At 44.6% G+C, this 13,179-nt stretch overlaps 1 protein-coding gene across 4 annotated transcripts in view; it reads right to left on the bottom strand.

Annotated features, from left to right (window-relative positions):
* Nucleotides 1-13,179, bottom strand: part of MCUR1 (mitochondrial calcium uniporter regulator 1) — a 30,483-nt gene that overhangs the window by 11,041 nt on the left and 6,263 nt on the right. For all 4 annotated transcript variants that reach the window (XR_012901635.2, XR_012901636.2, XM_075921197.2 and 1 more), the window contains 3 exons: nucleotides 8,135-8,236; nucleotides 5,369-5,410; nucleotides 1,074-1,145 (listed from right to left, as the gene is read on the bottom strand). Coding sequence is in view for 2 of the 4 variants with exons in the window: in XM_075921197.2 (XP_075777312.2) it covers nucleotides 1,074-1,145; nucleotides 5,369-5,410; nucleotides 8,135-8,236 (216 nt within the window). In the remaining 2 variants the exon portion in view is untranslated. The remainder of the gene's footprint in view (nucleotides 1-1,073; nucleotides 1,146-5,368; nucleotides 5,411-8,134; nucleotides 8,237-13,179) is intronic.

Here is a 13,179-nt window from a genome sequence, read left to right on the forward strand (position 1 = left end):
GCATTTAAACATAATTTGACTAGATAAATTTAGAAAAAAATTATTCTACCTACCTTCCTTATTAATCTTGATATTCAAAACCATGTCAAAATATACTAAAATATTAAAAATGAATGGTGTCACATTATACTACACCACCACTAAGATGAATAATTATGGTTCATTCCAGAAGATGGAGTGAACTACAATTACATTCTAGACTAAATAATTCCAAATGGTGTAGTAAGATGAGGGCCTGAAATAAAGGTCGATGTAGCACATGCCTGGTTTGAGGCCTGAGGCCTAGTTAACAATGGACAAAACTTATCTAATATAAAGCAAAGCTAAGCTGGGAGCAGGAAGCAGGCCTCTGCTCGCAGAACATGGCATGAACAGGGCAGAGAGTGCAAAACACGAATTGGTAACAGACCCATGTGTAGAACAGTAATTGGTACTGGTCATAAATTGAAAGCACATTCCAAAAGGATGGTATCACAAGCTTGTTAAAAAGACCTTGGTACCCACACTCCCCATCGATACCGACCCAGGTTCAGGAAAGGGTCTAAAATGACAGCATGATGGACAGAGGAGTTCTAACTGAACCATGAGGTGCAGAGTGATGGGTGGTATCTAAGTTGCATCAAAGGCAACCTGACACATCACGAGTGATGTGTAACTTATTTGTACCTGTATACAAAATGGTGTCTTGGAGGGGCTGTCTTTGTCCAGCCAAGGGGGCAGTGGGACCTCCTACTGACGGAGCTGACTCCATTGTTACAGGGTACACATGTGTAGTGGTTCGGTACAGTCTAGTGACAGCTATTACTGTACTTAGCTTAACAATAAATTTGGCTGTGCACTGCACTTTCAATCCTTAACTGATCTGTGGTCTTTGAGGGCTCTCTCAGAGTATGCTGTGTTAACTAATTGCACAAGTCAACACAACACACAACTGAGCACACACACAAGTAGCCTTCTGGTTATCATCACTGATGGAGGAGGAGACCTGCCAGGACATCACGACAGTAAATCCTGACCTATTACAAATGGTATTCATATTTTACACACTTTTAGAAGAAATTCATAAGACATACCAGCTCTTTTGCTCTGCTCTTTTCTAGATTGAAGTCTAATTTGTTATCTGCACGAACTTTGGTAACTTCATCCTAGAAAAAAATTATGCAAAACGAATCAAGAAACTGAAAAAGGAAAATGCTGTGTTTTTTAAAGTCACAAACAAAGTAACGGAACAAATATATTGTGCCTTCCAACTGAAAACCTCAATAAAAGGACTTTTCTCCTGATAGGCTACATCAGTTTCACAGCATGGACCTGTTTTGGCCCTTCAATCAATGGAAGGTACTCATGACCTATGGGATGAACAGGATTCCTGAGAGCTATGACAACTAGCAGCCGCTTTTGAGACTAAAACTCTGACACAGCAGATCCAGGACAATGCAACATGTCCATCCACAGAAGTGGAGAACATTTAATCTCCCAGGTACTATTAACTTAGATGTTTAGAGGCAAGGTCTAGGTATGTGTAAAATTTGATGTCTCAAACATACTACTTCTCTAATCCTCTCAAGACAGCATATAAAAATATGCTTGCAAAGATTACACTAGTGTGGTAATGGTCATCTCTCTAATAACTGTTTGCTTACAAGAAAAACTACAGATAACATGAGAGGTCAAGGAATATTTATTGGAAGTTATATAATAGACCTCTTGCATTTTTAAAACATTATGGAGTTATTTATCAGTGTTTTGATTGTACAATAGCAGTAAATGTTGCTTCTCAATGGCAGCTACCATTTTACTGCAATTTCCCAGAGGAATTCCAATCACCTGACTCTGGGTCATAGAGCAAGTTGTTAACCAAACTAATAAACAGGATAAAAGTGAATGCTGATGAATGTTTCAGGAAATTCTACTATGTATCAGAGAATGCAAGCATTTTTCATAAAACATTATTAAGCTAATATAATTGCTTAATTATTGTATTATAAACACCACTTACAGACTGATTTCTGTTTTAGTACTTTTAATTCTGCTTAATAACAACTTTAAAATTAGTGACAGATATTTTACAATTATCAAATCTTAACTATAAAACGTTAAGTTACAATTTTAACAAACCTATCCCAAATACTGTTCATTTCTATTTGTTTTATTTAAGAATATATTATTCTAAACTTGATATACTATGACAAAGGAAAACTTTAACGAATTATGGTTACATTAAATCCCTATAAAACCAACTAATGAAAAGTACCAGTTTTAGGGAAAAAAATTTGGGATAGAGATATTAACATCTGTACAAAGGAAAAATATTAAATTAAACTAATTATGATAGAAAATTAGGGATTAATTAGAATAATTTTAAAACTATAGAGTTTTCAAAAGTGTACAATACAAATACAGAATATAACACTTATTTTAGACATGATGTAATATTATGGAAACCAAGACAACAGGAAGCGGATGGGGTGGTGAAGGACAATATTTACAAGATCATAGTCTAGGCATGTCAACATCTTGATAGTTCAGTGCAGCAGCATTAGGAGATCAACAACCTGAGAGTGGAAGGGTGTGCCCTCTCTCCAGATGAGAGGAGAAAAGTAGGGTGTGGAGTGGTAAACAGAAACTCCTACGGGACGTTTGGCTTCATTAACACTGGGAACAATGGGAAGTGGTATCCATTTTGAAAGAGACCACTTTAAGGACATCCTATAGCTTACTCCCATTGAAAATTGGAGATGGCAATCATTTGAAAGAAAGCAGGTAATAACTGAATTATCTAAAGGAAAAAAATGTTCATAGCATCTTCTAAAGCAGAAGATTTCAGTTAGGAATAGCACTAAAATGACAAATCCTAAAAAACCCTTTTAATGCAGTCAGTAAACTCCATTTCAGTAAAATTAAATATACGGGAAGTTTGAAGAGAGTTTTCATTTTTGTGCTATTACAATCATTTTTGGGGAAAAAACAGCACATGGGGCTAAATTTTGTACAGAACCCATTTTTAAATTAATTGCAACTCAAAAAATGTATTAGCAGATTCTTACAAAACCAATCCTGTGCCCAAAGATACAGTGCTGTAATTTTGGGGATGATACCACGCATTTTCATAGGAACTGTACCTGCATGACATGTGCATCACTGTTGACTACTCTGGCAGAGGGGAGGCATGTAGGATTTGGAATGGACATGAGCAACACATTCCAAAGAACAGCTCCAAGAGGCAGGTAACCATTTTTTCTTGAAGTGATTGCTCATGTCCATTCCATTTAGGTGACTACCAAGCTGAATGACTGGAGGAAGGGTTGGAAAGTATGTGGTTATGGACTGCAACATTATGCTACTGACGGCAGTGTCAGCCCTAGACTGCTGGGAGATTGCATGATGAGAGGTGAACTTATGATACAGGACCAGGTGTCTGTCCTACATATGTCCTGGATGGGCATTTACATCAGTCCTTGACTGCTATCTTCTTTTTACACAGCACTGGTGACTGACTACGGTGCTGCACATTAGCACTAGGCCTCGGTGTCTGATGGAGCTCTTTGAGAGTCCTTCTTTGGCACAGAGGCATCCCTGTAACTATGTTGGAGCACTGCTCACTAGAGATATGAATGAGTAGTTGACTAGCTGATTAACCGATTAACCATTAACCCTAGGCTTATCTAGTCGACTGCTCGTATTCCCTCCCCCGCTTGCTGCCTCGATATCAAAAGCAGCAGGTGGGGTGGGGTGGGGGCGTGGAGGAAGAGCAGGATCCGATGATGGGAGGAGCCAGCTTAAAAGCCAGTTCCCTCCAGTACCAGCTCTGCGGTGCTGCCTGCACACCCAGGCCTGCGCTTCTGCCTTTATCAGAGTCAGCAGCGTCAGGGAAGGGGGCTAGGACCAGCATCACCAAGGGGCTGGGACTGGCACCGCCACGACACCAGCAGAGGACTGGGACTGTCACCGTTGCAGACAGAGACTACTTTGCGGCAGCAGCCCCTGTCTGTGGCCAGCCTGGGCCGCCGCAGACAGAGGCTGCTTTGGAGAAGCCTCCCCTGACCCTTCCCCTCTAGCATCCTCTGTCCGTGGGGAGCACCAACCCCCTGTGGACAGGGGACTGTACCATGCCACGCTGCTACCTCTGTGTCAGAGGCAGCAGTGCAGGACGGCAGACAGCTGATCCACGAGGTGAACTGGTTTTTAAATTGGCTATTCTCACGGAGGCAGCAGTGAGGGCTGGCAGGGGGCTCCTTGGGATGGAGCTGGATTGCACTGGCTGCCAGCTCCACCTCCACGACTACAGGATAGTCAACTAACTGCTGAGAATTCATGCAGTTAGTTGACTATTCAATTAACTGATAGCTAACATCAAAGCTGAGCACGGAACTGCCAGAGCTGACTCCAATGTTACCTGTAGGCGAAGTACTGCCTCCATTAGGAGTTTCAGGCAAGAGTTCCTCTCTGTCTTCATCCCAGAGGTTTGAAGCCTCTGCAGATTTTACACTTGACTGCTTGATGACCCTTTCCAAGCCGCTTGAGGCAGGAGTCACGCAGGTCACCATGTGGCAGAGACTTCAGGTTCTTGTTGTAGGGCTTAAAGCCTGGGACTGAGGCATGCCCCACATATGAGGAAATGGGAATGGGGGAATCCTCCAGCTATAACACAGTAATAACTAGAGGAACTATATAAAAAGCTATGAAAAAAACTGCTAGGAAAGGCGTTTGCAAAACAAGGCCAAGATGGTCCAACAACCACCACTGGCACTAAGAAGGAACTGAGGGGGCAGCAAGAACCTATATACACGCCATCATGGAGGCACCATTCTAGGGGCTTCACAGCTGACCCGACAGATATTGCTAGGGGAAAAATCTTCCAACAATTGTGCACAATAGAATGGACATGAGCAATAACTTGAATAAATCTTATTTAAAAATTGATTTTTAGGTTTTAATCTTTTGAAGAATACCTATATGAAGCTGCCTTAGCTACAATGTCCAGTAGGAATTTAAAAGTTTAACCAGTTAACCAATAAGCTGATGCTTAATCATTTACCAAAACTGACATTGCAATGGGCTCCCAGAAGGCTTTGGGGGCCAGAGAAGCTGGGAGCCAAGGCCAAAGGGGAGTTTAACTATGTAACAGATTTAAATTGCAACCAGTTACACAGTTTATGGCTTTAGAAGTTATTTACAGTGATAGTTTCCAGGGAATTTTATTCCCCCATACCATGGTACCTGCAGAACAACAACTAAGTGCTTTGTGGCAGAGAAGTAAAAACCTTTGAAAAGTGAACAAGACAGATGCTGAAAATAGCTTTCTAAATTCTTCATGATCATTATAATCATTTTGCATCTAAGGAGTAATATAAACCATGTATCTTACCATTACTTGCTTCTTTAGCAGCAGGAATTCAAGTTTCAGTTTCTTAAAAAAAAAAAAAAAGTAGAAGGACATATGAATGTTCTAAGAGTGCTGGTGAGTCTGCATTACAGCTACTAGCACTGTACTATTGAGCAATAAACCATACATTAGGGATGCTAGCAAATATTTATTTTTGTAAATATGTAACCGGAGAAAGGGGCAGGTGGGAGCTGGCTCCTGCCTAACGCCCCTCACTGCTGCCTCTGTGGGAGAAAGCAAAGGGAGGGCGGGGGGGAGACAGGCCGCTCCGCGGGAGCCGGCATGTGCAGAGAGACAATTTTAAGAAGTCAGCTCCCTCTGCATATTGGCTCTCGTCTGCACCTCAGCACTGCTGCCTGTGATAGTCTGATAGCTGGCTTCTTACATGTACAGGCTCCTGCCTGATGCCCTCAACCCCAGTGCAGCTGCCTGTCTATCTAAGCCAGCTCCCGTCTCCCACCCTGCATTACTGCCTGTGGGAGGCAGCAGGGGAGAGGATGACTGCGAGAGCCAGTACACATCAGTACAGCGGCAGCAAGGGAGGAGTGCGTAGCCATTAGGATTGACTGCTGTGCCCATGGTTAATTGTGTAAACAATTACACACTAATATCCATTCTCTATACATATCTAGAAGCCTTGCATTTGATAGATTGTTTAGTCCTGAGTGGTATAATGTTTTCAAATAATAGCAAAAGTGAGACAGGTTACAGTATCAATTACAGGCAGTCCCCGGGTTACGTACAAGATAGGGACTGTAGGTTTGTTCTTAAGTTGAATCTGTATGTAAGTCGGAACTGGCGTCCAGATTCAGACACTGCTGAAACTGACCGCCAGTTCTGATTTACATACAGAATCAACTTAAGAACCCCAGGCGTCCCCAAGTCAGCTGCTGCTGAAACTGATCAGCAGCTGATTCCAGGAAGCCCGGGGCAGAGCAACTCTGCCTGGGGCTTCCTGTAGTCAGCGCTGGTCAGTTTCAGCAGAAGCTGACTTGGGGACGCCTGGGGCAGAGCAGCTGGGGTGCTGCTGGGTTGCTCCAGTAGCGCCGCTCCTGGGTGCTACTGGACCAACCTAGCAGCACCCCATCTGCTCTGCCCCAGGCGTCCTGATTCAGCCGCTGCTGAAACTGACCAGCAGCGGCTGAATCAGGACCTGGGGCAGAGCAGCTGGGGTGCTGCCGGGTTGGTCCAGTAGTGCCCAGAGCGGGCGCTGCAGGACCAATCGGCAGCGCCCCAGCTGCTCTGCCCCAGAGTCCAAAACAAAAGCCTGGTCTGCTGGGGGGGGGGGGGGGGGGGGAAGCACACTAGCTGCCCCCCCCCCCAGCAGACCAGGGACACGGGGAGCAGAGCCTCTGAGCTGCCCCCCCCCCCAGCAGACCACAGGCTCCCGGACTGAAGCCGCAGCCGCGGGGGGGTCCCGCGCCTCTGAGGCTTTGCCAGAGCAAAGCCTCAGAGGCGCGGGGAACCGCCGCTGCTGCCGCTTCAATCTGGGTGCCTGTGGTCTGCTGGGGACCGTCCCCAGCAGACCACAGGCTCCCGGACTGAAGCCGCAGCCGCGGGGGGGTCCCGCGCCTCTGAGGCTTTGCCAGAGCAAAGAAATAACTACAGAAATAACTACAGGCAGTCTCCGACTTACGCGGATCCGACTTATGTCGGATCCGCACTTACGAACGGGGCTTTCTCGCCCCGGAAGTCGGGGCGCGAAAGCCCCGTTCGTAAGCTGCTCCGGTGCCCCTGGTCTGCTGGAGACCGTCTCCAGCAGACCAGGGGCACTGGGCGGGTTCCCGCGCTTCTGAGGCTTTGCCAGAGCAAAGCCTCAGAGGCGCGGGACCCCCCCCCCCGCGGCTGCGGCTTCAGTCCGGGAGCCTGTGGTCTGCTGGGGACCGTCCCCAGCAGACCACAGGCACCCAGATTGAAGCGGCAGCAGCGGCGGTTCCCCGCGCCTCTGAGGCTTTGCTCTGGCAAAGCCTCAGAAGCGCGGGAACCCGCCCGGTGCCCCTGGTCTTCTGAAGACGGTCTCCAGCAGACCAGGGGCACCGGAGCAGCTTACGAACGGGGCTTTCTCGCCCCGACTTCCGGGGCGAGAAAGCCCCGTTCGTAAGTGCGGATCCGACATAAGTCGGATCCGCGTAAGTCGGGGACTGCCTGTAGTTATTTCTGCAAAAAACACTTTTTTAGAAGCATGTCTATCTACAGCTTCTTTCTGCTATTAAAATATTCCAGAATTTTTAAGGGTTCCGTTTTAATAAACCCAGGTCCCTGTATAGCAAAAGGATACCCTCAGCCTCTAGGAAGAGGAGCAATGACCATCTGACATGTGAGGGAGTGTTTTAATTCTGTTCCCAAACGAGCCTAAATCTTATAAGACATGGATTCAGCTATGGATTATATAACTACTACTGCATCAAGCTGTTTAATTATTAATTCTATTACATTACTACTTCTTCAGGTTATTGGGAGTTCTGCAAGGGGATTCCCCTACGTTTGGTTTTCCCTTGCCTCCTCCCAATACAGAGAAATTTTAAACCCAATAGTGAAGCTTGATTCATGGATTTCCTCTCTTTTATGTGTTCTCAAAATGGGGCTCATGATCACTGTCCCTTGCTTTGAGATTTTCCTCCCAGCTAGCCATAAAGTATTTTTCTGTTGCATCATGAAGCCATGGTATGCAAAAAGTTGCAAACCATTTCTCTATACTGTATACAAAAAATCTCCAGTGATGCAGTAGTTTGCATGTGGGTTTTTTACCTCATTTTCAGCTCGGAGTGCTGAAAATTCACTCTTTTCTAAAATAATCATATCCTTTTTCACACCACCAATGAGAGACATTATTTGCTGAAGAGTGATTTCCTTTGAAAGAAGAAAGAAAGACTCAGCTCATACAATAACAATTGCAACATCCTAAAAATTTCTCACGTGTACAAATACAGTTATTTGAAACACTATTATTTGAGTATCTGTGTCACTAAGAGACTTGGAATCCAACCATCTTAGACTGATCGATTTTCATCCTAGATATGGAACATGCATTTTTAAATGAATGTTGTAACAATTGACTAACTGAAGCTGAAAAGCTACCTAAATTAACCTAGAATACAAACAAGAACATGCAACTGTAGTTTTCCTCTGACAACACAAAGTAGTTCAAAAAAAGATGTTGCACAGAACAGCATATAAAGACAGCACTTCAGTAAAATGTTCTTGCCTGAACTAGGAAAGATGAAGATACCAGCTACAGGAATGCTTACTTAAATACGCAAAAAAATGTAATTTGAGAGTTGTAACTATTCAGAAGAACTCAACAGGTCCATTAGACACACCAATACAAAGCAATGCTAACTTGTGTTTTTATTTTTTTATTATTACAGCCAATAATGACTGTCAACTGTCTTTGGTTATGAAGACATGCCAATAGCAGTATTACTTCAAAGTTTAATCTAAATGAAATATTGAACAATGCTTAAATTCTGGTGTCTTCCCTGTGTTATTTTTAAATAAGCAGTATTAGCTTATACATGTTGAACTCCTCTAGTCTGGCACCCTTGGGACCTGACTGGTGCTACACTAGAGAATTTACCAGATCACAAGAGGTCAATACTGTCTAGCAGCACTACCAACAATTCCACTGCTTACTGGGCTCTTAGAAGACATTTGGGGTAAATTAGAGCTAAACAACAGCACAAAACACAGAGCCACAACTGGTAGCTGTAAACAAACTTTATGGCACCATGTGAAACTTAGCCACACCCATGGTAAGTGCACATCCAGCTACCTAAATCATGCCAGACCATGGATGTTGCCAGATCAAAATGTGGCAGGCTAGAGAGAGTTCAACCTGCATTATATTTTCAATTTTATGGAGGACAGCAAAGAGGGCAGAGAACACAAAGTGGAGAAAAATGTCTTGCCCCCACCTGTTTTACTCTATCTTTTGTCCTCTCCAGATCTCATCTGTGGCTTTCCCCTAGATCCATGTCTCTCAAACTGTGGGTTCCGACCCCCTGGGGGTCATGAGCAACTTAGAGGGGGGTCGCGAGCAACTCAGAGGGTGGTCGCAGTATCACAAAGTTTGAGAACCCCTGCCCTAGACAGTACCCCTTTCCATTGATACTCTGATGGCTGAACCCAATGGAAATGTCTAGTGCAGAAGATATAACACCGACAGTGACAGAGTGGGCACCCAGTGCCAGGCAAGCCTCTTGAACTGTGCAAACGACTGCACTGAAAGAATTAGCAATTCTCTTGCAACCTCAAATGCCTCAAGATGGCACAAGGAAGACATTCTACAGTACCGTGGTGCAATGAGATGCCAATGAAGATGCTTTGGGAACTGATATCTGCAGACTCATAATGGGCTTTGGAGTCAATAAACTCCTCTGTTTTAAAGGAATGCTCTAAGGAGATATCTAAGGATACTAAATATCGACTAATTGAGTAATCGAATAGCCAATGCATTTTGCATCAACTATTCGATTAGTCAATAGGGCGCCTCCGCCTTTGAAGTGGACTGTTGCTATACTTCAAAGGTGAAAGCATCGTGTGGAGTCTGTGGTCAGTGGGGGAACTCCCCCGCTGACCCCAGGCTTTGTGCAGTGCTGCCATTTTGAAACACTGTGGGGGGTTCCTCACGAGCGTTGGGTTCCTCACAGCATTTCAAAGTGGCAGTGCCACGTGGAGCCCGGGGATCAGCTAACTAACCCCGGACTCCATGCGGCGCTGCTGCTTTGAATCGCTGTGTTCAGCCTGACACCGGGCTCCCCGCGGTGTTTCAAAGCAACAGCGCCACACGGAGCCCAGAGTCAGCGGGGAGTCCTCAGCTGATCTCGGGCTCCCCACAGTGTTTCAAAGCAGCAGTGCTACATGGAGCCTGAGGTCAGTGGGGGAGTCCTCAGCTGATCTCGGGCTCCCCGCAGCGTTTCAAAGCGGCAGTGCTGCATGGAGCCTGGGGTCAGTGGGGGAGTCCTCAGCTGATCCCAGGCTCCATGTGGCACTACCACTTTGAAACATCATGTGCAGTCTGGGAACACCCCAGCTGGTTCCAGGCTGCACACAGAGTTTCCAAGTGGCAGCGCCATGTGGAGCGCAGGGTCTGGCAGGCTCCATGCAGCACTGCCACTTGGAAGTAAAGCAAGGGGGGTGGGGGAGAATGACTAGTCCACTAGCCTGTCGACCGTCGATAAGCATTTGGAGCTTCAGGGGGTAGCCGAGTTAGTCTGTTACAGAAAAAAACAACAAATGGCCTGGTAGCACTTTATAGACTAATGAAACATGTAGATGGTATCATGAGCTTTCATGGGCACAGCCCACTTCTTCAGATGACCGAGTTATGAGTTGGGAATATGAAAACTCAAAATAAACAGGAGAGGGGAAGAGGTGGTGGAAGACAGAGCATCATTAAGTATCTGGAGAATGAGTACTTAAACCTAAGCAGATAAAAATCAAAGTCAATAGATAGATTCCTAAAACAGGAAGGATACCACCCAGGGAGCTGTTAGCACCTTCAGTGGTTATTAAGTAGGTAGAATCCCCACCAGCCCATATAAAAATTGAGTCCATTAGCATGTGAATTGAATTTGTGGATGAACTGGGATTTCAGGGCTTCTCTGTGTATTTGGCTTATAGACCTGGTTTGTGACAAGACAGCTACTTGCAGGTCTGTCGGACTGTGGTTAGGCAAGCTGAAATGATCACTAACAGGCTTCTGTATATTCCCTTTACGTATATGCGATTTTTATCCATTGATTCTTTCCCGCTGAGACCGTCCAGTTTGTCAAATATACATAGCAGTGGGGCACTGCTGGCATTTGATGGCATAGATCAAATTACTGGATGTACAGTCAAACAACCCTTTGATTTTGTGGCTTATGTTGTTTGCTCCAGTGATGAATTCACCAGTGTAGATATATGGGCAGAGTTGGCATTTTTTTTGGTTGCAGGGCTGGGTTCCTGGAGGTTTATGATGTGGTTGTGCAGCATGGATATCAGAAAGAATACGTTTCAGGTTAGGGGATTGTCTGTAAGCAAGAATAGGTTTTTCTCCTAAGGACTCTGAGAGTGAGGGATCATTTTTCAAGATGGTTTGTAGATTGTGTATAATGAGTTGGAAGGGTCTGAGTTGTGAACTGTAAGTAACAACAAGAGGAGTTCAGTTATTTTCTCTTTTGGGTCTGTCTTGAAGTAGTTCATGTCTAGGTATTTTTTTGGCTCTGTCAATTTGTTTTTTCACTTCCCCAGGTGGGTATTTCAGTTTTAGGAATGCTCTGTAAAGATCCTGTAGGTGACTGTCTCTGTCTGTGAGGTTGGAGCAAATCCAGTTGTATTGTAGGGCTTGGCTGTATACAATCGACTGAAAAATATGTCTGGGATGGAAGCTGGAAGCATAAAGGTAAGTGTAGCCGTCAGTAGGTTTCCGATATAGGGTGGTGGAAATTTGTCCATTATTTAAGTGTACTGTAGTGTCCAGGAAATGGATTTCCCTTGTGGACTGGTCAGGCTGAGGTTGATAGGGTGGTCCTTCACATCTCTAACACAGCCCTGTCTTTAGAAGAGCTCGACCTCCTCACATCTTTCAAGGATTCTGGCATAGCATCTGATTTTTGAATGCCTCTTCCTCAGTACTTAGCACTGGTGTGCCAGAGGTGTGCTACTGACCAACAACAAGGCGCTTAATACTTGCACTGAATTAGACAGCTCAGATGTAGGATACAGGCAAATTCAAACAGCAAATATTTTAGTCTGGATGCCCTGCCTTTTTTAGAACGGAGCTTAAAGACTTGCACTATTCACTATACCTCATGTGACAGTCAATTTGTGTGTAAGGACAAATGGCTCACTTGTCACGCATGTGTGTTTCTCCCAAGTACGTAGGGAGGTTGGGATAAGTCTCACATTAGGCACTGCCTCATAATAAGAGTGGCAGGGCTTGAAACCCAGAGAACACGATATATCTCTGGTACCAAGGCAGGTAGCAAAACTGGGTATCAGAACTGCAAAAACAATTTTTTTTAAACTAATGACTACCTATTAAACTATACTAACTTCACAATGGGTTTTACAGGACATCTTCACTGTAATGCTCTTTATAATAACCTATCTGGTCCCTGAATCCCACCTCCATCCCAGCTGCAGGGTTGGAGGAGCTATCAGGTGCCCCACTCTCATTGGTGCTCTTTGCTTTAATGAACCTCTGGCTATAATAATGGCTTGAATCCTGACGGGTTTGTTATAGAGGGGATACTGTATTTAGGATTTGACTAAAACTTGAAGAAGCAAGGACAGGTAGTTCTAATAACCATTATGGACTTAGGAAGGTACTGAGCAGGAGGTCAGTGGAAACTTGACCTTTTTTGCCTGTGAAGCAACAGACCGGACTTGTGATACTGCAATGGATACCACTAAGGGAAAAATCTCTGACATCAGTGCACTTAAGTGCACGAATACCTACAGTGGACAAGTACAATCACTCAAAGAACTGAGGAAACTTTTCCTCTCCTGTGACAGAAAACAGGTTTGATCCTTTTGGAAAGACTTGCACTATTCACTATATCTCATGTGACAGTCAATTTGCATGTGTCATATACGTGATTTATTTCAGTCTCTTACCTAAAAATTCTTTAGTCGATTACCCTCATTTTTGGTTTGAAATTACACTAGAGCTTGGAACACCAGGATCTGGGCTGTGCACTGAATCACAACAGTTGAAATTCAAAATCCATAGCAACACTTGTTTGTGCATTTGAGTATAAGGGAAAAAAATCAGGCCTCAAAACTAAATATAATGCAAGTATCCAATT

The sequence above is a fragment of the Pelodiscus sinensis genome, chromosome 2, assembly GCF_052426305.1.
Source record: "Pelodiscus sinensis isolate ZL-2025 chromosome 2, ASM5242630v1, whole genome shotgun sequence".
Lineage (NCBI taxonomy): Eukaryota > Metazoa > Chordata > Testudines > Trionychidae > Pelodiscus > Pelodiscus sinensis.